This window comes from Abramis brama (genome assembly GCF_963993115.1).
Source record: "Abramis brama genome assembly, chromosome: 20".
NCBI lineage: Eukaryota > Metazoa > Chordata > Actinopteri > Cypriniformes > Leuciscidae > Abramis > Abramis brama.
This window is the reverse complement of record NC_139982.1, coordinates 10,980,032-11,005,848: the sequence shown is the minus strand read 5'-3', so window position 1 is coordinate 11,005,848 and position 25,817 is coordinate 10,980,032. Positions and strand designations below refer to the sequence as shown.

The window sequence follows — 25,817 nt, the reverse complement described above, 5'->3', positions numbered from 1 at the left end:
TAAAGGTAGTTGCGGAAGTGGCGTCCTTTAAAGCGGAAGTGGAAGAGTTGTTTGTTAGCAACTGTCGCTGTGGCTTGTGTGTGATGCTTTTGAATCGGTGAGATGATATTTGGGTTAAAATATTTGTATTTTATGACATTATGAAGTGCGCTGTGTGCCTATAAGTTCGTCTATCGTAACATTATGTGTTTTCTGTGACTTAGATAACTGTTTCAAAAAAGTACTGTTAGAAAACATGTATCAGATCGCAGTGCAAGTATCAAGTATACCGTTATCAGATGGAAATGTCATGGGGCTTTGTAAATGATTACAATATTTATATGTGGTAATATTTAACTTAAAATAATGCCATGTCCTAAATAAACATGGTGATACCATTATATGCTTCTGTAACCCACGTAATGTTAAGTACTAAAAATTAAGTAATTTACTATAATTCATATTTGCAATATTTTTTTCAAGTGTATATTTGCTTTGGTTTCAGACTGAATGATGTTTTCCCGTGCTGATGAAACAGCTGGGGATATTCCTGTGAAAGACATCACTGTCAACACACATGGCACAGCTACGTTACCAGGTCACTATTAAAACAAAAGTATTATTATAACTGTTAAAAATTCATTACAGTGAATGGCAATTAAATGAAAGTGTCCTGGTTGTTTTTAGAGTCTGTACTGTCCCAGAATGTCAGAGAGAGGCAGAACGTGTCCAAGTTCAGCAGGGAAGAGCTGGAGGACAAGTTTTTACGGCTGCAGGATGAAAACCTCACACTCAAACAACACACATGCAAACAAGAAGACAAGATCCGCAGGTTCGCTCAATCATTCAATTCTAAATATGAATTTTAATGGGCTTAGTTTTATTCTTTGGAAAAATGGATTTAGAAATGCCTGTGGTGTTTCAGGATGGCCACGAAGTTGATCCGTCTGGTGAAGGACCGTAAGCAGAGCGAGAGCGCGGGCGGTCGAGATGTTGAGATGGAGGAGATGATGGAGGAGATGCAGGAGAAGGTTCAGGATCTGGAGAAACAGAACGAAGGGCTGAGACGGCGTCTGCTGGCCACCAAACAGCAGCTGCAGGTTCAAACCCGCCGACACACTCCCTATAGCCACATCCAGCCGCGCATCAACTCTGGCCTGCGCAGACCCCTGTCACCAGCACGACCACACACTCCCAAAGCAGGTACTTCTATTCTATTCTATTCTATTCTATTCTATTCTATTCTATTCTATTCTATTCTATTCTATTCTATTCTATTCTGTCCTGTTCTGTTCTGTTCTGTTGTATTCTGTTCTGTTGTATTCTGTTCTATTCTGTTCTGTTTTGTTCTGTTCTATTCTATTCTATTCTATTCTGTTCTGTTCTGTACTGTTTTCTATTCTATTCTGTTTTCTATTCTGTTATGTTTTGTTCTATTCTGTTTTGTTCTATTATGTTCTGTTGTTCTATTCGATTCTATTCTGTTTTCTATTCTGTTCTGTTCTATTCTATTCTGTTATGTTCTGTTTTGTTCTATTTTATTATGTTCTGTTCTGTTTTGTTCTATTCTGTTCTATTCTGTTTTGTTCTATTATGTTCTGTTGTTCTATTCTATTCTATTCTGTTTTCTATTCTGTTCTGTTCTATTCTATTCTGTTATGTTCTGTTTTGTTCTATTTTATTCTGTTCTGTTCTGTTCTGTTCTGTTTTGTTCTATTCTGTTTTGTTCTGTTCTGTTCTTTTCTATTCTGTTCTATTCTGTTCTGTTGTATTCTGTTATGTTGTATTCTGTTCTATTCTATTCTGTTCTATTCTGTTCTGTTTTGTTCTATTCTGTTCTGTTCTGTTTTGTTCTATTCTATTCTATTCTATTCTATTCTGTTTTCTATTCTGTTATATTCTATTCTGTGCTGTTTTGTTCTATTTTATTCTGTTCTGTTCTGTTCTTTTCTATTCTGTTCTATTCTGTTCTTATGTATTCTGTTATGTTGTATTCTGTTGTATTCTATTCTGTTCTATTCTATTCTGTTCTGCTCTGTTTTGTTTTGTTTTGTTTTGTTTTTTATTTTGTTTTTTGTTTTGTTTTGTTCTGTTCTGTTCTGTTCTGTTCTGTTCTGTTCTATTCTGTTCTGCTCTGTTTTGTTTTGTTCTATTCTGTTCTGTTTTGTTCTATTCTGTTCTGTTTTGTTCTATTCTATTCTATTCTATTCTGTTTTCTATTCTGTTATATTCTATTCTGTGCTGTTTTGTTCTATTTTATTCTGTTCTGTTCTGTTTTGTTCTATTCTGTTTTGTTCTGTTCTGTTCTTTTCTATTCTGTTCTATTCTGTTCTATTCTGTTCTGTTGTATTCTGTTATGTTGTATTCTGTTCTATTCTATTCTGTTCTGCTCTGTTTTGTTTTGTTTTGTTTTGTTTTGTTTTGTTCTATTCTATTCTATTCTGTTCTGTTCTGTTCTGTTCTGTTCTGTTCTGTTCTGTTCTGTTCTGTTCTGCTCTGTTCTGTTCTGTTCTGTTTTGTTCTATTCTATTCTATTCTATTCTATTCTATTCTATTCTATTCTATTCTATTCTATTCTATTCTATTCTATTCTGTTCTATTCTGTTCTGTTCTGTTCTGTTCTGTTCTGTTCTATTCTGTTTTCTATTCTGTTATATTATATTCCGTGCTGTTTTGTTCTGTTTTATTCTGTTCTGTTCTGTTCTGTTCTGTTCTTTTCTGTTCTATTCAATTATATTCATTCTATTCTATTCTGTAATGTTCTATTCTGTTCTGTTCAATTCTATTTGTTCTATTCTATTCGTTCTGTTCTATTCTATTCTATTCTATTCTATTCTATTCTATGATCTCTTTATATATATATATATATATATATATATATATATATATATATATATATATTTGTTCTGTTCAATTCTGCAGTCCATTTTATAAATTATGTTTCTGTTGTGTTATCTGCTCTGTTCAGTTATGCATATTTTATTCTATATATTTGTTCTGTTCTGTTCTATTCCATAGTCTACTGTGTAGGCTATTTCATTCTTGCCTATTCTGCATTTTATTCTATCATGTTGTTATAGTCTATTCCATTACACCACATTCTGTAATCTATATTCCACAATCAATTTTTTTCTGTTCTGTACTGCAATTCAGTTTCTGTTCTGTATTCTGTTCTGTTCTTTACTATATTCTATTTTATTATCTATGTTATATTTTGTAGTCTATTTCTGCCATATTTTGCCATAATTCTATTCTGCAATTTATATTCTGTGTTCTATTTTAATTCTACTATTTTCTCTTCTGTAATATGTTATTTTATATCCTATTCTATTCTAATTCAATAATCGCTTGGTTGAGGGTGATAATATTTTGATAAATTCTACAGCTATTCTTAAAGGATCCTTTGAGTATTTCCTAGGATGTGTAAAAACAGAGCTACTGGAGAAAATTATAAATGTCTTATATTTAAAGTATGCTACAAAATATGGGTCTGTTGTGTTTATATATATGTATATATTTATTTTTTATTCAAAGGTATCAGGCATGTTGAAGGGGAAATGAGTGCAAAACCGCCCCAGGGTTTGTTGCCCCGCTATGGACACAGTCTGCTGGATGAGGCCCGTGCTGAGATCCGCAACCTGTGAGTGATGCACAGTCTGTTCACAGACCCACACATGCTGAAAGAAAGGAGATTACACATCTGTCGGCTGTTTTACGTGATCGCAGGGAGAACGTGACTGAGATCCAGCAAGCTCAGCTGGAGGAGATGGAGAGATCAGCAGAGGTGTTGAGAGATCAGCTGAAGAGGAGAGAGAGAGAGTTTGAGGAGTCACTCCTCCAGATGAGAGAGCATCAGGCTGGTGGACAGAGGTGCGGTCCTCTCTTCAGGGATTGCTGTGATAGAATATTAATATGAACGCATAGAGTTTGAATTGTAAATCGTGTTTTACAGGTTAACTATAAAGGATAATGTAGAGATGATCAAACTACAAAAGCTGGTATCTGAGAAAGGAAACGCACTCACAGTGCTGGAGAGCAGATTTCTACAGCAACAGGAGGTACGAGTGACCGTCAGGGACCCTGGTGTCAAAAAGATCAACTATAATTGGCTGATGATAATATATCTGTTGTTATAATTGCGGAGTATGTTCCCTGCTTTTTCCCGGATTCTTTGCGCCTCAATGTATTCTGACACACATTGTGTGATAGCATGTGTATGCACATGACTTCAATAGTTTGGGGTCAGTAGGATTTAAAAATAATAATAATAATAATTATAGAAATTAATACTTTTATTCAGCAAGGATGCATTAAATTATGAAAAAAATAAAAAAATTACAGTAAAGACATTTATATTGCTACAACAAATAATATTTCAAATAAATGCTTTTCTTTTGAACTATATTCATCAAAGAATTCTGAAAAAAATGTATCACGGTTTCCACAAAAATATTAAATAGCACAACTGTTTTCATTGATAATAATCATAAATGTTTCTTGATCCTCAAATCATCATATACGAGTGATTTCTGAAGGATCACGTGACACTGAAGACTTGAGAAATTATGCTGAAAATTCAGCTTTGATCACAGGAATAAATTACACTTTTAACATATATGAAAATAAAAAAATGTTTTAAAATGAAATAATATTTACTGTTTTATGTATATGATGTTTTACTGTATTTTTGCTCAATTAAATGTATCCTCCGTAAGTATAAAAGACTCATTTCTGCCACTTCAAAAAAAAAATCACGCTTTTGTAAATTATAATTATGACATAAAAAGTTTAAATTATGACACATTATGCCATATTTATGAGATGAGAACGTAGTAATTGTAATTATGTAATTTCATAGTTAGTAAATGTCATAATTTAGACGTTTTTATGTCATCATAAAGGTTTATTAAAGCATGATTTTTATTTTTTTGCTTATGGGGTGGAAATGAGCTTCCATAGAGACTTCTTTCAGCTCAACATTTTGAACACAGTGAAGTGTCATCTTAAAAAATTGTAAATAAAATGTCCTAAATTTAAATCAATTAATAAATACATGCATGCATATTTGGCTAAAAAATATTTCAAAAATATTTTGAAATGTGTGTGTTTTTTTAAAACATTTTTATCAAAATGTTATATTTAAAATTCAACCATTAAATGCTCATATATGTCATATGTTATCATATTTGATTGATCTGTCATGCAGCCGTTAAAGGGCTGTAGTGCCTCTGCTGGTGCTCATGTCAATAGCAGGCGTTTGTTTCTGCAGAGCATGAAGACTCTGAAGGCCAGTCATGATGCGGCGCTGCTGAAGGTGGAGGAAGTGAGTCGACAGATGAAGGAGGAGAGGATGAAGAGTTTACAGCTGGAGACACAGATTCAGAGCAGAGTTCTAGACCAGAGACACGCGCAAGAGGTGCAGCTGCCAACACACACACACACACACACACACACACACACACACACACACACACACTTCACTATAGTTGAGCATCGCAGCAGACTGCAGTGCAGTGAATGAAGTCGAATATTTAAGATTTATAATTGCTTAATAATTGTATAATAAATGTGTAATTTTGGTGATTTGATGTTAAGTGTTTTTCCACCTATATATGTTAAAGGTGGAAAAATACTTAACGTATATATTTCATTTTTATTTTTTAAGATATCGAAAATGTTTTCAAAGTTTACCAATTGATTTGTTTTTTTGTCTTTCTTCAGTTACAAGAGAGAATCCAAGATTTGGAAAAGGAGAGAGACTTGCTCAAGGAAAACTGTGATAAATTTGTGAAAAGGTAAAAAAAGATAAAAAAGGAGTAGTATACTACTGACTAGTGTTGTTTGCTAACGTATCACTATTAATTATAATTGCTCATGCATTAAGAAGAATTGAAACAAATCCCTATCATTGTGTGGGAGCGTTCTGCTCTGAATGAGTTTTTTTCCTGTTGCAATAGTGCGTTTGATGTGAGTCAGGAGCAGAAATGGAGAATTCGAGAACAGCAGCTCAAACTGCAGGTCGTCCAGCTGGAGACGGCTTTAAAATCTGACCTCACTGATAAAAACCAGATCCTGGATAAGATCAAGGCAGAGAGAGGTAACCGCACACACGACTGCAGCTGCTTTAAACGGCTGGTGTGTGTCGACTCATTGTTGGTTTATTTTCACTGAAGATGTAAATGAAAAACTGATGCAAGAAAACAAGCAACTTCAACTGCGTTACCTGGAGCAGAAACAACAACTGGATGAAATTAAAGATCGCATGAAGTTCTTTACCAAGGTAAAGTCTAATATTTGTAGCAATAGAGATTAAACAGTCATTTGAAGGAATAGTTCACCCATAAAAAAAGTTGCCATTTACAAAAAACAAACAAAAATGAAAACAATACAGATGGTTTTATTTGATGCCTGAATCTGATACTTCTCTCTAAAGGAAAGTGAAATAGATGCAGCTGAACTCAGTGAAGCCCTGATGCTTATCAAGGTAAATACTGTACATTTGAATCTACCAAACTAATTAAGCACCGAACGCACCTATTGTAATCGTTGGCATTCTACTTTTTATTATTCATCCTCTCTGCAAGTCTATGCTAGCCCATAGAACCACTTGTGGGAAAGTTATGAAATATGACACACTGATAGAGGACAGTCTGAACTGTCACCATAGCAAATTTGGAGTCTCCAACTCAATCGCTCCAGCGCCACCAATTGTCCAAAGTTGCTCTTACGTTTATGCTAATAACTTATGAACTGTAGAAACTAGAAATTCCTTGGCTCTGATTCCTTGGCTCAAGACGATTCGATTGACCATATGACGTCATTTCCCATCATGAAAATTTTGAATTTACCAAATAACCTACTTTTTCGAACAACTCCTAGGCCATTGCTCTGATTTTCATCAAAATTAAGCCAGATCATCTTCAGACCATGCTGGCAAAAAGTTATGGAATTCAAGTTGATTCGTCAAGCCGTTCTCTAAATAACATGTGAACGAATTTGATGAAGTGCCCGCCAAAATGAACGCGTGGCTATATCTCTGTAACGCTTTAGCGTATTCTGACCAAACTTGGTGTGTGTTATGACAACCATGACCTGAGGTTACCTGCACAGTTTTGGCACAGTGCCACCTAGTGGTCAGAATAAAAATGGACATTTAGATTGAGTGAAGCATGCCAAGTCGAACAATGCCCAATTTTCCTATATCGGCCATTTTGGGTGTCGGCCATTTAGAATTTTGACGTAAAATGTAATATTTAAGAACGCATTAGCGTATAGTTATGAAACTCGGTATGTGTCTTTGGAACCGTGCCCTTCAGGTACTCAAAAAGTTTCGAGGCAGTGCCACCTTGTGGTCATTATAACCTTGTGGGTCATGCCGAGACCATAGATACCAATTTTGCCATAGTCGGCCAAACTTCCTGTCCACCATTTAGATTTTTTCTTTCTACTTTTTCAATCTCCTCCTAGACCGTTTGTCCAATTTACACAAAAATCGAATCATATCATCTTCAGACCATGTCGATACACCAAACTGTTTTTGTATACCGCAGCAACACATTTGATGGCATGATGCTAAAACAACTCTGAGGCTGTATATTTGCAATGCTTTGGCATATTGACACCAAACTGTGCATGTGTCAATGTCACCTCACACTGACAACAATGCATCAATTTGGTAACAACGCCACCTATTGGTCAAAAGTGATAAACCATTAAATCAAATTACTAGAGACTATATTTATGATTTTTCAGCCATTTTGCCTAAAATCATCTTAAAATATCTTTAATTGCTTGTTGTTGCAGTTGGTCTGATGCTCCCAGTCATGTTGGCATGACTCATCGTGTTATTTGTGCTTGGCCCCGATAATTGCTGCTTGCAGTTATTTTTACAAATTCTTTCAAAAACATAAAAAAAATCATACCCACCCCAAACTTTTGAACAGTAGTGCACTGCTAAACTTGATCTTGTATAGAAATTGTCATTGTTTTTCACTGTCTTTTTTTTATTTATTTTTAATGCCCATTTAGACTCGTAGGAGTCAGAAGAGTGGAGAGCTTGGCTTCCTGGAGAAGGTGGAAGAAGATGTGAAAGTGGACGTGGAACGATCTCTGAGGGAAATGCAGGCCACTCATGCTGAGACCATTCAAGAGCTGGAGAAGACCAGGAACATGCTCATCATCCAACACAAGATCAATAAAGACTATCAGGTTTGATCAATCCTTACACTGAAAGTCTAACAGACCTTATAGATAATCCTCTGACAATCACTATCTTTTATCCAGAAGTTAACATGAAATCATAATCGATCATCTTTACTGGATTAACACAATGCTGGTGTTGCTGGTTAACTTTAATGTAATAATTATTTTAGAAATAATAGAAAATAACAATAGATTTGAAAGAAGCGTTACTGTTGGCAATATGTCAAGATGCACTTGAAGATTAAATTGACCTTCAGCCTCCATGTCTTTGTCAGCCTCCTCAAAAGTAGGTGCACTATCAACTGCAAAGTCACATTTAGCTCCAAATTAGACTCAATTTTGGTATTGAACGCCCACTTTTCACAATTAAATCGATTCCCAGTGGATAAATAGGTCATGCCCTACATTTTATCTTTTGAAAATACACCACATTATGGAGCAGTGTTGTAGAGTCAGTTTGAGTCTGAGCTCAAGACCATATTTTCAGGGTCTCGGTCTTGACTTGGACACGAGTCGGACTCAACCTATTAAGGTCTAGGTCTGGACTTAGACTCGAATGAGCAGGTCTCTATTGCAACATTGGGTTACAAACTTAATTTCATGTTAACTTCTCCATATACAGATATTGGTCACATAAGGCTAATGCATTTAAACATCTATGTTGTTATAGGCTGAAGTTGAAGTGGTCACTCGCACGATGGACGATCTGAAACTTGAATGTGAATTGAAGACGGAGAAGCTGGCTCAGCTTCTGGACATGAGAGCTGCCAAGATTAAGAAACTTGAAGGTTTAGCTGCATCCAAAACATGATCTTCCGATTCCCAGTGTTTCCCAAACTAACTAGTGCTTAGTAAAACTAATTCTTCCTGTGTCCTTCCAGCCCAGCTGAAAGACATTGCGTATGGAACCAAGACCCATGTTTTCAGACCTGATGTCACCAGTGATGACGTCACAGATGAGTTTGATGGACCCCTCCACTTGGCTCGAGGCGAGAACCTTCTGGAAATCCACTTGGGGAGAGCGCAGTTCGCTCCTGAAGCTGTAGCGGGTCTAAAGGACAGAGATCCGTCCACCTTCTGCACATATGCCTTCTACGACTTCGAGCTGCAGTCCACCGCTGTGGTGCGAGGTGCCCGTCCAGCGTACAGCTTCACTTCTCAATATCTGGTGAGAGTGAATGAGCTCTTTTTGAACTATCTCCACACCAGCTCTGTCACCGTGGAGGTGCAGCTCGCCGAGGGGTTGAGTTTCCGCACGGTGGCCGCTGGTCAGCTCAGGTTAAATCAACTGCTGGAACGAGATGGGAAGGTGTTTGGCACCATTCAGTTAGTCGGTGAGTCTTTCGACTGTCTGTTGACATTGAGTTCGACCAAAATGGGTGTTTTTTTGGTTGATATCTAAGGAAATGTTCACTCAAAACTGAAAATGTACTCGCCATTTTTTAAGGCTGCACGATTTGGGGAAAAAATCTAATTGCACATTTTATTAAAAACCAATTCTGGTTAAAATTACGATTTGCGATTTAAAAACTTAAACTCGCAGTGCTTTCAAAGGATGAGCAGCATTTACTACTGATCACAGAGCCGCTCTTCACTAACATGCTGTGCATTTAAATATATAATAAAAAATTAATTAAGGATTTAATAATCGCACTAAGCCAAATCACGATTTCAGGTGATTTTGTGCAGCCCTACCGTTTTTGTAGTTCCAAACTTCTATGACACTTGTGTTCAATCCTGCTAAGGGCCACTGAGTTTATCTCCAGCCCCAATTAAACACACCTGAACCATCTAATCAAGGCCTTACTAGGCATACTAGAAACTTCCAGGCAGGTGTTGAGGAAAGTTGGAGCCGAACTCTGCAGGACAGTGGCCCTACTGGAGCAGGTTTGGACACCCCGGTTATATATGACTTTTTTCTTTTGAGGAGCACAGAAAAGCGACGTTTAGCAGAATGCCAAAAATAAAGGTTCTTTATTGACATTTATGGTTCCTTGAAGAACCTTTAACATTCATGGAAACTTTTCAATGCATAAAATGTTCTTTATAGTCGAAGAAGTTTCTTCTGGTTATTAAGATGCTCTTAACTCTAAGAAAAAGCACCATACAACTATCAAAAAGTGCTCTCCATCTGTTTGTAGGTGTTACAGATGAGATCCAGGTGTTTGGTACTCTAGAGTACTGGCTCAAACTGAGAGTTCCTATGGAACAAGCCATTCGCCTTTATAAGGAGAGAGTCAAAGCACTTGGTTACCTCAACACAAGCATGAGAGACAGCCAGGTACTGTTTATTCACCGGTTTCCTTGCATGGTTTCCTACTTTTACACATACCAAAATTACTTGATCTTTTTACTTTATTTTTCAGGCTTTATCGGTTCCTGTCGCCAGTTCCTCATCATTGATGGATGGTGATCTTAATGAACTAAACGTCACTGTACACTTATGCTGTAATCTCAAATCCAGAGCTCCTCACACTCAACCCAGCCCCTACGTCCTCTACAAACTCTATGACTTCCCTGACCATGATACCCCAATCATATCCTCCACCAATGAGCCACAGTTTGAAGATCACACGGTCTTCCCATTGGCCATGAACTCTGACCTTGATGCGTTTCTGAGGTCAGAGGCTCTGGTGTTGTATGTGTTTGATGATTTAGATGATGAGAACCAGCTGTATCTGGGGAAGGCCAGAGTGCCGCTCATCTCGCTGGCACACGATGAAACCATCACTGGTAGGACAAACAATAGGTCATAATGATATCATTTTACATAGAATGAATTTGATTGATTTTCAGAAGTTAAAGAGCTTTTAGGTCTTGTTAGTGAGCATTAAGATCATTTAGTTAAACATTCTTTTTGGATTGATCTATTTTTATTTATTCTATTAAGAATTTTTAAACTTTAGATATGTTTAGATATATTTTTTTGTGTGGGAAATTATGGCAAGAATGCTGATTAAGAATTTTATTTATTTATTTTTCAGCATATAGATACCTTTTAATATTAATTTTTTTTGTCATTTTTGTATTTTTTTAAGGTATGTTTGAGCTTACAGACCCTGCTGGACTCCCCAGTGGCCAAATCAGTGTGACGCTGAAATGGAAGTTCACGTACCTCCCTCCATCATCCTCAGCTCTCACCACACAACAGACCAAGATCACCAGCAGGATGACACCAGAGAGACAGACATCACAAGACAAGGAGAAAACAGAGAGACGGACATCACAAGACAAGGAGACAACATCACAAGACAAGGAGAAAACAGAGAGACTGACATCACAAGACAAGGAGAAAACACAGACAGAGACACAGCTGATGGCCAATGACCCTCCGCTAATGCCTCAGCCCACTGTTTCTGAGGTGATGCCATGCCCAAATCCTATTGACTGTTTAAAGGTGCTGTAACTGAATGCATAAAAGTTGATACAGCATATAATACAGTGTGTAATATATAGAAAATAATTGCCCACTATGGGTCACTACGCACTGTAGGTGGTGAACAGGTGTTTTTTATTATTATAAAAACTATTGGGTGTTTTAGCACAGTTGGAGCATTGTATCGACCAATCAGCATCCAGGGTCATACATAAATCAATGCTGAATGCTTTTTCTGGTTTCGTCATTGTAGAATATATTCTTTTTCTTGCTCTTCATTCTAGACTCCATTGCCCAAACCCAGACAGCGAACTCTACCAAAATCAACTGCTAAAAGAGTGTCTTTTGTGGACGTCACTGAGCTTGAAAAACAGGTAAAAGAAAAGTCTGCTCTGGTTTCATTAGTAATGTTTGCCAAATCAAGCATCAGTACTAGTACTCTAGTACTCAAATTTAGGTTTTAAATAACCTGAGTATAAACCCGTACCATTTGGTGTATATGGTGTTTTGAGTATGTATTTTGTGTGTATTAATGGTCTCAAGATGGAGCAGACTACAGCCTCTGATGATGATTATAAAGAGACAAGATCATCTGTCACCCCTGTGCCTAAGGTACGCTAAAAAACTGTGACATTTACAAGGAAAAAGAGTTCAGGAATAAACAATGTCACACTGTGTTCCTCAGACCATCATAGTGATGGATGCAGGACAGGCCACTGCAGTCAGCGAGGAAGAGGATGAGGAAGAGTCTCATTTCTCTGAGGGTCAGGTGATCACCGCCAGCTCTCAATCTGACGAGTCTGAGATTTCCGAAGAGCTGCAAGAGCCACAAACAGGTGTGTGTGTGTGTGTGTGTGTGTACTGTGTGTTACTAAAACATAAACATCCTCAAAGACTTTAGACATAAGCATGTACCTTCTGCAATGTGATACGGAATATTCAGCAAGAAATAATGTATGGGTTTCATCTGCATCTGATTGACTGTCTGTGACTGTCAGGTTATGATATTTTTGGTTAATTTTATTTTTCCTCACTCTGAAAAGTCATGTCATCTGTTTTTTGCTGATAAATTGAGGGCAATAAGGCCAGGGACATTTATGAATTATATTATTAATAATAATGAATAATAATAATATTTTTTTTTTATTATATAATAAAAATATATGCTAAGTAAAAATGGCCTTGTTTGATTTCTAATTGGCTTTAAACGATTTTCAGGGATTTTAGTATATTAATTAAGTTATAAAATCATTTTTATTAAAATCATTTTAGTGCTGAAATAATGCAAAAATAATTTTAAGTCATGTTGTTTGTTTGTTTATTGGTTATTTACTCACCTTCATGTCATTCCAAATTCAAAGTCTTCATTTCCTCTTTGAATCACAAAAGTAGATGTTTTGAACAATGTTCATGCTGCTATTTTCCATACATTGAATATGATGGGGGATGGACAAAAAGCAGAAGTATGATTGTAATTTCCTCTGCCATTATCAAAACTCATTGTTATGTTATAATTGTTAGAGTATTTGTCCCCAATTCAACATTCATGGAAAAGAGCAGCTTGAGCATTATTCAAAACATCTCATTTTCTGTTTCACAGAAGAAAGAAAGTCATATACTGTATGTGCGGAATAAATAATAACAGAACTTCTTTTTTTAATGAAGGCTTCAGGTTCAGTGTTTAAGTTAACCTCAAATTAGCTTCCATGTTAGCACACACATAAGCTGCTTCTAGAATAAATGTGTTTGTGTTATTGTGTGCAGGAAGGGCCCCTGTGCTTCGGCCCTTAGTAGAACTTGTATTCAGTAGAGCCACATATGAATGTTTTGGTAAACCAGTGCTTAATGCTGAGCGTTAGTATTCAGTTTCATATGAGGAAGCAGCTGTGCTATTGTTTTTCCAATGAGATGAGAATCATTAATATTTCATTTGCTGCTGCCAATAATCTGATGTGTTTCCTGTTGACACCCAACAACATAAATGTTAATGTGTGTTGACCTTGGCCAAGAGGCTGTCTTTAAAGTGTTCATGTCTAACATCTCTCTCTCTTACCTGGCGCGGGCCGCTGAGACCACAGCGAGAGATGGACGACAAGAAAACAAACAATTCCTTCACGAACACCTTCCATATGAAATGAGACTAGGAACGATTCATCTAATGATCTGCCAGTGCGTAACGTTCTCGATCACCAGCTGACCATAACACGGATCTGTTCTCTGCAGGCGTACAGGGTGAGGTTGATGAGGATGAAGAGGATGACAGCGATGACTGCATTGTTCCTGCTCAGAGCACACAACAGAAGAAACAGGTATGCCACTGCATGTTTAACAAATCAACCAGGCGTTCAGTAGTTCTTAACAATGCATTCAGTTGATCAACGGTAACAGTAAAGACTTTTACATTGTTGCAAACCATTTCTATGTCAAATAAAAAATTGTTTTTCTTTTAAAATAATCCTACAAAAATGTATCATGGTTTCCACAATATTAGGCAGAATAACCATTTCATATGTGATGTTGATAATAAATGTTTCTCGGGCATATTAGAATGATTTCTGAATGATACTGACACTGAAGACTGTTGATGATGCTGAAAATTCAGCTTTGCCATTATAGGGATTACATTTTAAAATACATTAAAATAGAAATTTATAAATTATAATATTATTTCACATTATTACTGTATTCACTGTATTTTTTTTATCAAATAAATGCATCCTTGGTGAGCATAAAATACTTCTTTTAGAAAACTTTCTAACCTCAAACTTCTATTTTTATATGCATTGGTTCCCATAAGCATTTCATCAAAATTAATGTATTAATTAATACATTGTTCTGCACATAAATGTCACCTTCCACTAACTTACACAATGTTTAAAAACCACAGAGAGGAAATTGTAGAAACACTTTAGTTTAGGTTAAAATTCTCACTATTAACTAGTTGCTTAAAATAATGCATATTACTAGGATATTGGCTGTTTATTAGTACTTATAAAACACATATTAATGCCTTATTCTGCATGACCATATTCTACATCCCTCAATCACCCAATACCTAAACTTAACAACTTCCTTACTAACTATTAAACAGTAATTAGGAGTTTATAGTGGCAAAGGTTGCAGTTAGTTAATCATGGAATTGGACCCTAATCTAAAGTGTAACTGAAATTATTATAGAAAAAATACCCAAATATTTGGTATCTCTGACAAAACGATGTTGTGTATCGTCTCAGAGAAATGCACATCCTCAACACAGGACAGAAATGAATTGCTGGGTCGCAGGAGGATATTGTATTTTTCATTCCTTACTGATGAAGTGTCGTTTTAAATGAAGATGTTTTAGTGATGAATTTAGCCTGTGTAAGCAGACAGTTCACTAATGTAAAAAGGGTGATGTAAGTTCAAGGATTTAAATGGTCAGCTTAATGTTAGCTCAAGAGGAGTGAAAGGAACAGAGATCTAATGACTGCTGTCAGCACAAACTTAATGGCCTAAAAACTCCATCAATGTGGACAGCATGTTTGACAGATTGAATCAAATGGTACACAGATAGACAACACGTCTCCAGCCCACATCATTATCAGAGAACTATGCCCTGCAGGTTACAAGTCCGCATTAGGAAAGAGATGTAGTTTGTCCAGTGTCCATCATTTCAAACGGTGGAATATTCTTGGTGGATGTTCTGTCAGATGTTGAGAGTGATTGAGTCCCTGAAGATTCAGAGCGTGTCTCACCATGTCAGTTGGCGTGAGGTTGAATGTCAGTTGTGATAAGGTCATGTGATGCTTTGCTCCACCAGACGTCCGAGTGCATTCGTGTGGAGATCGTTTCTCTGAGTCTGAAGCCAGGCTCGAGAGTGGCAGAAGACAGTGGGATCGTCCGGCTGTTTGTGGAGTACTGTTTCCTGGGCCTGCCGTCAGTCGAGACCCCGCTGTCCCTAAAGAAGCCACTGCCTGGACACTGTCTCTCCTACAACTTCAGCAATGGTGAACAACATATCCATGCAATACCAGCCGTTGTGTTTATTCTACTTTTTTCTGTTCTCTATGTCTATGGCAGCTTCTTAAACCGCATGGTGAAATATTGTGAAAATTGGTGCATTAATTAAGACATGTCTAAACTTTCTTCTGACCAATTTGGGGTTCTACACCTCAAACCTCCTAGAGCCACCATAAGTTTGAAGTTACATTTTTCTGCTTTAGTCTAGGGCTAAGTCTGCAGTAATCCAGATATATTTGAATCTTGCATCTTGTTCTCTATGAATTTTGGCACTGAGGGTAGAATTTTTCTTTCTGCGAAAACTGAGATTTTTGAAGATGCTCTTCCACGTATATAAATTTGAAAACCGTGCTTTTGCATTATAGTGTGGACAGTGAAAATGGAGATATTTGAAGACAATAACGCATATTGTAGACAATGTGACGCATATTGTACCTGGTCACCGTGATATTGCCAAGAAAGACTGGAACAACATTTCTGTCTGAAAATAACCCTACCCGTTAAATGTGGGTACTTTGTGAGAACTCGAGTACATTTCTAATGAAAAAACTGTACTTTTACTTCGTTACGTTGGGCGACGTTCCTCTCGTTACTTTATTTTAATGCAATACATGTTGTTAAATGCCTAGTTTATACCAAGTGCGCTGTATCTTTTTTCTGGGCATGAGCGATGCTCAATTCACAAATGAATCACTCTTTTGAGTCAATTCTGTTCAAAGACTTCATCAAACAAGTTGGCAGATCTGTCTAAATCGGTTCGCGAATCGGTTTGAATGATCTGTTCAGTTCCTGCACGCACTGAATCGTCTGAAGCGCTTTCAATTCACACTCGACTCGGAGTCGTAACTGGAAGATTTAAGAACATCAAGAGTGTTAGATGAAATGGCCATGGACCTACAGTACAGTTAAGTGAAAGCAAATCTGCAAATGCATCATATTTTTGCCAGTGATGAAGATCTTTATTAGTTGAACATCTTCGTAAGCTGTCTGTGAATGAATGATTCCACAGGACGATACATTAGATTTCATTTCATTCAGGTAATACATTTTACAACTAAACAGATTATTACGCCACGATAGCACAACTACAAAGTATGACATTACCCGTTTTTTGGACATATACATTATTTTAAACATTAAATAAGCTACCATTGTCCACAGTTTATGAAATGAACACCCGCCATCCCGCGGTAATGTGTGTGCAGTAATGCGAATGCAAACTCTGCAGATTCACTTTATTTCGACATTGTCTAATAATCCAAATGTAGTTGTGTAAGTTACTATTATACAAAACCAAAGGACAGGCAATGATTTTCGGGCTACAGATGGCAGAAATAATGCTTGTCTCTTCTGTTTTTGTTGCAAAGATAGCCTAGCCTATCTAATTATGATAATAATAGTAATTTAAATAAAATAAAAATCTAAATAATATCATGTTATATATATTAATGTATATTGCTTTTTCGCCTCCTGAAACCTGTCGACGACAGTAGTGACTGCGTCGCCGAACAGGCCAGAAGGCGATAGCGGTGCGTCCAGCAGAAAGGATTAATCTTTCTCCTTAATACACAACAAATTCAGCCACAGATGTCTCTCCGTGGCCACCATAGCTGCCATAGAGCCGATAACGGGTCTCTTTAGTGGCCCGGAGAGACAAATCTGTGGCTCTTCTCAATTCTGCGATATCCGCAGGAGTCGGTCCCTCGCCCTCATCCAGGTCTTTAAGGAGGTCAGCCTGGTACGCTTGCAAAATTGCCATTGAGTGCAAACACGAACCAGCCTGACCAGCTGCCATATAAGCCCGTCCAACCAGTGCAGAAGTGTCCCTGCATGGTTTGCTGGGCAGCGTCGCCCAGCAAACCGTGCAGGGACACTTCTGCACTGGTTTAAGCGAAGATGCCGCTTCAGGAGAAAGATAGCTCGCTAAAGCTTCCTCCATTTGCGGCATCTTGCCATATCCCAACTCTCTCGCATCCACCACATTACTATAGAGAGATAAAGTAGGTGATAAGATGCGCGAAGAGTGGGGTTTTTCCCAGGATCTGGAGATCTCTTTATGTAGATCTGGGAAAAACGGCAAACCCCGGCGCTGAGGTTGTGATCTGTGCTGCAGGAATCTCTCGTCTAGCTTGCTTCGACAAGGATCATCCTGCTTATTTTGTGGCCAGCTGATGTTGAGTCTGGCCACAGCACGCGTCACAACCTCTACTAGCTCCTCATAAGCGGGAACATGAGCCGGCGAGTATGACTCCTGTTCCTCGCCTTCGATGCTGAGCACATCCACTTCCTCAGAAGCAGATAGCTCCAGCACCGGGCACTCGTCGCGGGCAGAAGAAGCCGCAGTGCGGGCTTCTGCACCGTGAACGGGTGCAACAGAACCCTCAGATTATGAACGAGAAAGTGCCTCGGCAGTCTCGTTCTCATCTGCAAGGTCCCTTTGCGATCCCCGCGATCTAAGCTGCCGCGCCGCCTCAACGGACGCGGGATCCGAACCGCGGGGATGCTTTAAAAGCAGCCAGACGGGAGCACAGCACTCTTATAGGGAGTGCTTCACAGTGATCACAGGCAGCCCCCTCGAGAGCTGCCTGTGCGTGCTGCGCTCCCAAACAATACACACATAACTGGTGTGTGTCCCCACCCGTAAGATATCTGGGGCAGGGGTGCACACACTTTGTGAATTGTTCACTTGCCATGATAATATTTTCTGGGATAAACTGACAGACAACACCAAATATGACACAACAACAGAGAGCGCTTGCTGAAGAGCGAAAGCTAATGTGTGTGTGTGTGCCGGCGTCACTTTTATGCATCCGGTTATGCTGTCACACGTCATTACGCAACACCAATCAGGATTGGATTAGTTTCATTCATACTTCAGAGGCGCACGCTAAGGGAGTGTCCCCAAAGAGTCGTTTTCAATGACGCAGTGTTGAGTTCTCTACGATAGGGAACTTGAACATTATAACATTTCAACTTTAATTGTAAGGTTTTTGCTTTATAGATTGCACATTTGTTTATTCATAACAAAATAAACCTAGTAATCAATCAATGAGGTCACGTTAGAGTCATTTCCTGTGTGCATCTTTGAAACAATTTCTCTGTGACACAAAGCAGTAGTGCACCTTGCATTTATCACAGAAGACGTGTGTTTTCCCAGAACAAACTTTCAATTTGCATCTTGTTGCTTCTTTTTTTGTATCATAATTTGGCAAGTGGTCCACCATATCTTTTTGGACTTCAAGAACTGGTCGCCATTCCCTTGCCCCTCTCTGTTGTCCAGCTTCATAATGTGGAGTTTGTGAGGTACTGGTTGCGTTAGAATTGCTTGGCCTCCCTCGTTTTTTTTTTTAACCGTGTGGCTTCCCAGAACGCACAAGCACTTCGGTCACATTCATTTTCAATTCAAGGAGATCCATGATTTTCTGTGGCTGAGTTCCTTTGTATTCATTGTCCCTGCGATACTCAAGCCAGCTGTTCACTACAGCAACATCAAAAGCATGAGTAATCATGCGCAGTGGCCATTTGCGGGACTTGATATCAATCCTGTAAAGGCTGATTAGCTGATCAAGCTTGTCCAGCCCTCCTATGCCCTTGTTGTACACAACCTCTGGACGCTTGACCTTCACAAACTGCCTCTCTTTCTGATCCCACCTCGCAACTTTGCCTTCATCTCCAACACCAACAAAGTTGGAGGCCAGCACAACAGAGCGGTTATCAAACCACTTCACTAGAACAACTTTTCCATCCCTACTTCTAACTTCATCATGGTTTCCCCATGTTTTCTTAGACATTTCCTTGTCTGTCTTCAGTGGCTGTTCCAGCAGCATGGATTTTTTGGAAGACAACAGAAGCTTCATGCCCTAGAACCTTTTTGCTTTGCTCAGAAAGCTCTGTTGTGGCACCTTGATAGATGAGGAAATCATAAGCAAGCCCACTTTTGCCACAGAGGAAATACATCTTCACTCCCCATGGTGTAGGTTTCCCTTTGATATACTGGAGCACAGAGCGTTTTCCCCTGAAAGGCACAATCTGCTCATCAATACAGAGATCTTCCTCCAGTTGTAGCTGCAGACAGCGTTTCCTTATGGACTCATAGATTGGTCTGACCTTGAAGAAAACATCAGTGCCTCTCATGGTTGTTCACAACATGCAGGTTGGAGCGGAGTTGAAAAAAAAAACGATCTCGAGACATGGTTTCCTTGAAAATTCCAATATTGATACTAGAGGTCCAGTACATTCTCACTCTTGGAAGACCAAGAACTCATATTGCCATATGTAGACCGACAGGGACTTCAATCTCAGAAGCTGAGGCATGTTTATACCCCCTGACTCCATCTTGTTCTGCATATATATTGGTCATTGTGCTCATCAGCTCAAACATCTGACTTGGATCATACTGCTTGAAGTAGCCGTATGGTGTTAGTGGCTCAGGGGGGGCAGTGGTGGGACTTTCCCACGTCGTTTCTACTGGGGTAAAGCGGGTGTGACGACGCCACTGAATATCACTCTTTTTTGTGATATTTGTAATAGGATAATCTCCAAGTACTGGGTCTACATCTGCCTTTTATTCTCTGTCTTCTTGATCCTGACTTTCCTCTGCCTCAATCTCAGTTTCTTTCCCTACTACTGGTAGTGGCTCATCTCTGTCCTCCCCTGAAATTATTGCCAAAAACTGTCCCTTACAAAACAACTTCATACAAGTTTTATAATGTAATTTATTTTTTACAGGAAATATATGAAACTGTATATAAAACAATATTCAATAAATTTAGGGCCATCTAATTGTATGAAACGTCTTAACTAACTAACTATCCCTAATTTTCATTCTACTACACTCACCAATTGTTGGAGATTTAGCATCATCTGAGATCAGCTATATATGTTCAAGCACTTCAAGAACTGTATATTCTGCATATTAAATAGTTTCAAAAATGTATTAGTATTTTTTTATATAAGAAATTTCAATCAGCATTACTGGACATGTGATTTCGGTAACAGGCGTTTGAACCCACTGTACATTCTAATGGACAGACACATTTGAAAAAATCCTGATTTAAACTCGGAATTCTACAATTGATTTTTAACTTTAATTAATAAGTTCAGTCTTTCTATTTTACATACAAACTATGAAATACTGGCAAACGTTTTTTTTTTTTTTAAATAAAGCCATAGAAAATGTTGCTTACTTCTGTGTTTGGAGTGAAGTGCTGCCATGCTTCTCTTCAATGTAGTGTTTTTTGTTTGTTTTTTAATTGCCACATGCAGAGCTTTACTGACATTTGATTGGATGACAAACGTCCAATCTCATGGACTGCAGGCTTTAAACTAGTTGAAATTCTCCAGAAGTAAAAAAAACAAAAAGGGGCTGACATGTGATGTCCGTTGTAATGGACACAGGGTCCGAATGGGTTAAATTATCATGCCAGAAGAATAGGGTGAGAACTCTGAGACTCTGGTCTATCGGTATCATCTCAGTGAGCACTTATTAAACTGCTTGAAAACCATAGTGTGGATGGAGAGCGTTTTAAAATTAAAACACTGTTTTCAAATGTATCTGGATTAATGTAAACAAAGCCTAGAATAGGTTTCTTGGAGGCACACCAACAGTACATATTTTCACAGTACATATATTCTCTTCCTAATCAAACGCTCCTGATTCAACTTCAGAATTTCAAATAGATGGGATCGATAAGGAAGACATCTAAAATGTGTACTGTTGGTATGCCTGAAGGAACAGAGTTGGAAAGCACTGGTATGGAAAACATACATTTCCTACAATTCCTGGGGTTTTATTCCCAGTTTAATGAACGGAGTGGTTTCAATTTCTGCCCTTTTGATATCTTGAGTAACTTGATCTAAAGTCATGCCTCTGCTCCATTTAGATTCATTGGATTATACCCATTTATCAACCATATTGACTGCCCATTACTTTGAATTTTATACTGTTTAATACTCTTCAGAAATTCACCATATTTTCATCAGATGATCATGCCTGGCAAAAGTTGAGTCCCGCAAGAATGCAGACCTCTGTTAACCTGTAACAAATTAATGAAATTGATCATAAACTTTGATGGAACGACCTTCCAGAACTATGGAAGCTTGTTTCCACCACTGGATAAAAAATAAAAAGGTAATTGCGACCTTTTTATCTCACAATTCTGAATTCAGAATGGCATCATGTTATTCGCAATTGTGAGGAGAAAAAAAAAAAAAATTCTCAGATTTTATTCTGTGGCGAAAAAAAGCTTCCATACACAACAGCTTCTCGTAGTGGTCAAAAGTTGTAAAATAGGGATTAATTTGCTCATAACTGTTGGACCAAGTGTCCTTAAACTTATTGTGGCTAACATTGTGCTTCCACAACCATATTGGGCACATAACTGGTTCCTGTAGCTTTATTATTATACAAATTATGTTTATTTGGCATTGTCTTGTAATAGTAATTCATCAGTATAAGCAAATAATCTGAAACAACATGCATTGTTCTGACAGTGATCCATGTGGATATGGAGAATAACCAAGCCAGACGGCAATCTCTGAGAGCAGTGCTGGAGGGCCGGAACAGACAACTAGAGCAGTGAGACCCTTCCCATCTGCAGTCTCTTTCTCCAGTGTGATCGCAGTCTTCTGTTGTGTAGAGTGCAGTGTTATTGTGAATACTAGGGATGTGCCCGAAGCCCAATACCTTATTCAGAAAGGCTTGGATAATGGCTTCAAAATCAATAACGAATTCTACTGAATAACAGGAAAAATATTCTGCACATTCACTCCTCGTAGCATGATATTATACATAAACCTCTCAAATCAGCATTGTTTATCAGCATTTTAAGAGCATTTCATTATAAACAATGTTAGAATTTGGAAAATTATGAAAAAGGGAAGAAAAAAATCTTTGAAATGACTAGTTAACTTTGTTTTATGCTCATGATGAGAGTTTTGATTATTATTCATGTACATTGTACATAGCAAACTATAAAAATGGTCCTTATTTTTCTAAACCCCTTTAATAACCACTTTAATAAGCAAGGAACTCTTTGATGGTCTGTGACAGCATAAAGTTCACGGTGGTGAGTGACCCTCCTGAAGAGGAAGAGCAGGATGAGGAGTGTGAGGATGTGGGCGTGGCCTACCTGCGAATCCTCGACATCATGGACAAACGCAGAGACATGAGGGACGTGAGCCTGAGCGGTAAGAGTTTTACTTTGCATCACACAGTCCGCTCACAACCAGCGTTTTTAGTTTAGTGTGAAAATCAGAATGTTATCTCAGATCTTGGGTTACTTTCCACATTCAGGTTTTTAAATAAGACCTGAAAAACTCTTTTTTTTCAAGAAAGTATCGGGGAAAGATGTTTAACCTCTGAACCTCTGTTGTTCGTCCAACTCAGACGGTCAGATTGTATATATTACATGATTTGGTTTATTTTGGATTGAATTTATATAAGGTTTGCCTTTTATCTCAACCCTATTACCAGATCTTGGGACACAGTTTATTTTTTTATTTATAGCCATAAACATTAGATAAACATGAAAAAGATAATAGAATGTATAAGATGAAAAGCATGCCATAATGTTGTAGGTGTGCAAGTAACAGGGTTTAGTTATTTTGGGATGAAATTCTGATTTGTAAAAAATTGGTTTAAATGGAAACTTATATTTCCCATATATAAGTTTATATAATGATAATATTATTATTATTATTATTATTATTACTTTTAATATTATTATTATTTATTTTGTTAATACAATTTTAGCAACTGGGTTGAATGGCTGAGCTTGATGAATGCAATTTGTGTAAGAAAAAATGTAATGCAGTTATTTCCATGTCTTTCTACCATTCTATAGAAAGGATCCAAATCATGTCACTTCCAGGGTGGCAGAATTTAATGAAATAATAATTTTTTTTTAATTAGTAACAGGGTGGAGTGCACATTTATAATTTTTGGTCATTTTTGGTCATTGGTCGAGATTATAATGAATTATTCTCTACAATTAATTGAATATCAGTTAAACAGATTGTCAGAATTATTATTGTATGATAGTAATTGTTGCATAAAGTCCAAAAAAGTCAAGACCAAGCCAAAATGTAACACGTTTAAATTAGAATGTGTAATATTAGTTTATGTAACACACGTAATGGTTCTTTCTCTAAATAACATGGTATTTATGCCTTTTTATATAATGAGACAACAACTTGTACCCTATTTGTGGAAAGTGCCACTTCCTGACCATAAACTGTCTCTCTTTCTCTTCTGTTCCCCTGTCCCTCGCTGCAGTCATGGACGTTCAGGACAGCAGTGAAGTTATTGGCCATCTAGTTGTGACTGTTGAAGCTCTGGAGGCTCTGACATCCATCCTGAAAGATCCAGAGCGGGATCATCCTCTAACTACACTTGCTTAATTTACCAAAACCAATGATTTACTATTTCCAATTGTGCTTTTCAGTCTGCACTGCAGTATTAAATGTTTCTCAAACCATGCTAGTTTCTAAGTCGATTCACCAAAATGACGTTAAATGCAATGCATGGGGCGGTCCGTTTAGCTTTAAACGCTACAGACGGTGACAACATATGGGAACAAAACAGTCCTTTATGTAAGCGGCATCACACGGCTTTGATCCCTTACGGTGTGAAATCATATCCTAATGTTTATCTTCATGGCCTCCAGTGTTGCGTTTGATGGAGCGCTGATGTTTAGACCTTTAATAACTTTGCTTAATGAAAAGGCTGTTAAGCCTCATTAGGCAGCGCCGTGGCAGGCGGCGATATTTTATTGAAGGTGCGAAATGAAATCTAACTGGATTTAATGGGATTAAATCAAGCTCTTTAAAATGCTAATGCACATTTTCACGCGTGCCGAGCTGTGGCGCTCGCGCAGACACTCCTTCTGTTTTGGTGTGTGTGTGTGTGATTCAGTGCGAAACATAATAATAGATAATTCTTTATAGGTCTGAGTACAATTCAGATTATTTACTATATTTTGTATAGATATAGATGCTTTATTTTGAATGCAAGCCTTTGTAGACAGTCTTATAAACCGATATTTGTAAATGTTTTATATTTATGAACATTACAGAGTGATGTTATTAGAGGTTCAGTGTTATTTCATGTTATTTTTAAACCTCGGTTTTCTAAATGTTGAAAAAATACTGCATGTACTAACCATTCAACTTTCATAATGTGCTTTATTCAATCTATTGGAAATTGATTGGATGGTGACAAGTGTTTCATCCCAGAATGGAGGTAGACCTTAAAATGAAAATCCTGTCATCATTTACTCGTCTTCATGTCGTTCCCAACCTGTTTTCCATCCTTTCTTCTGCTGAACTCAAAATAAGATATTATGAAGAATGTTGCGGTCCAAACAACATTGAACTTCATCACTGACTTTCAGTGTAATATGGACATGAGACGTTTTTCAAAATGTCTTCTTTTCGTGTTTCACACAGTCATAGAGGTTTGAAATGACATAAGGGGGAGTAAATGATGACAGAATGGTCCGTTTTGAGGGTTTGAGAAAACCAATGAAATCAATAATACCTGCAGTGAGCTATGTAGCCATTAGCATTAGCATTTATCTCAATGCCAGTCACTTGAGCATGTTGCTAACAGTCTTAACCAGTCTAACTTTTGACCCCTGATAGCTATTTGGTTAGCATTATTAAGTAGCCTAGCATGGGCTAGCTGATATCTATGGAAGCTTGTTTCTGCCACAGAATAAAACATTTTAAAAGTAATTGTGACTTTTTATCTCACAATTGCAATTTACGTCTTACTTTATTTCTCACAATTGTGAGTTTATATTTTGCAATTCTTACTTTATAACACTCAATTCTGAGATAAAAGTCAGATTTGTGAGATAAAAAGTCTTTTTTTATTCTGTGGCGTAAACAAGCTTCCATAGATATCAGCTAAAATTATGATAATAATATGTAAATCTCATGCACCGATGAATCATATACATTAAGACAAGGAAGGTACTAAGAAAGTCGGCAACTAACAAGCTAACCCGTGCTACCAATGAAAGATAATGCATCTCTTTCTCCAGAAATGCAGTGTCAGATGTTTTTGTGGGTCTGACAGATCTTTCAGTAAGGGTGAGCTGCTGTACATCAGTATCGGTTGTTCTTCGGTGGGTAATGATCTCTCTGAGCAGGTTCAAATGTTCAGTGAAGGAGCATCATTAGCCGAGCACATGACTTGATCAATATCACAGGTCGATACTGAGCACTGCTCTCTCTTTCTCTCGTTCCCTCTCGCCGC

The 25,817-nt window shown here is 37.7% G+C and overlaps 1 protein-coding gene across 3 annotated transcripts; it reads left to right on the top strand.

Moving 5' to 3' along the window:
* The first annotated feature begins 29 nt into the window (after positions 1-29).
* Positions 30-25,308, top strand: rpgrip1l (RPGRIP1 like). Of its 3 annotated transcripts, none has more exons than XM_084094643.1 (27): positions 35-97; positions 485-577; positions 667-811; positions 905-1,182; positions 3,514-3,619; positions 3,706-3,849; positions 3,932-4,037; positions 5,249-5,395; positions 5,701-5,774; positions 5,937-6,076; positions 6,153-6,259; positions 6,413-6,463; positions 8,008-8,187; positions 8,852-8,969; positions 9,063-9,515; positions 10,323-10,462; positions 10,548-10,914; positions 11,220-11,392; positions 11,459-11,542; positions 11,842-11,931; positions 12,101-12,169; positions 12,243-12,393; positions 13,781-13,866; positions 15,357-15,543; positions 22,049-22,133; positions 22,608-22,744; positions 23,832-25,308. In XM_084094643.1, exons 2-27 carry the CDS (start codon positions 490-492, stop codon positions 23,954-23,956), a joined length of 3,831 nt encoding a protein of 1,276 aa, XP_083950769.1. In that variant the 5' UTR covers positions 35-97; positions 485-489; the 3' UTR covers positions 23,957-25,308. The 3 variants fall into 3 exon arrangements, with proteins under 3 accessions (XP_083950767.1, XP_083950769.1, XP_083950768.1); XM_084094642.1 differs by adding an exon at positions 204-263 and having other exon boundaries at positions 59-97; positions 11,220-11,542; XM_084094641.1 differs by having other exon boundaries at positions 30-97; positions 11,220-11,542.
* The last annotated feature ends 509 nt before the right edge of the window (positions 25,309-25,817 follow it).

Coding starts and splice junctions, on each gene's coding strand:
- rpgrip1l (XM_084094641.1), top strand. CDS start 490: ATGATGTTTTCCCGTGCTGATGAAACAGCTGGGGATATTCCTGTGAAA. Junction 812..904: donor CAAGAAGACAAGATCCGCAG/GTTCGCTCAATC, acceptor GTGGTGTTTCAG/GATGGCCACGAAGTTGATCC. Junction 12,394..13,780: donor GCTGCAAGAGCCACAAACAG/GTGTGTGTGTGT, acceptor TGTTCTCTGCAG/GCGTACAGGGTGAGGTTGAT.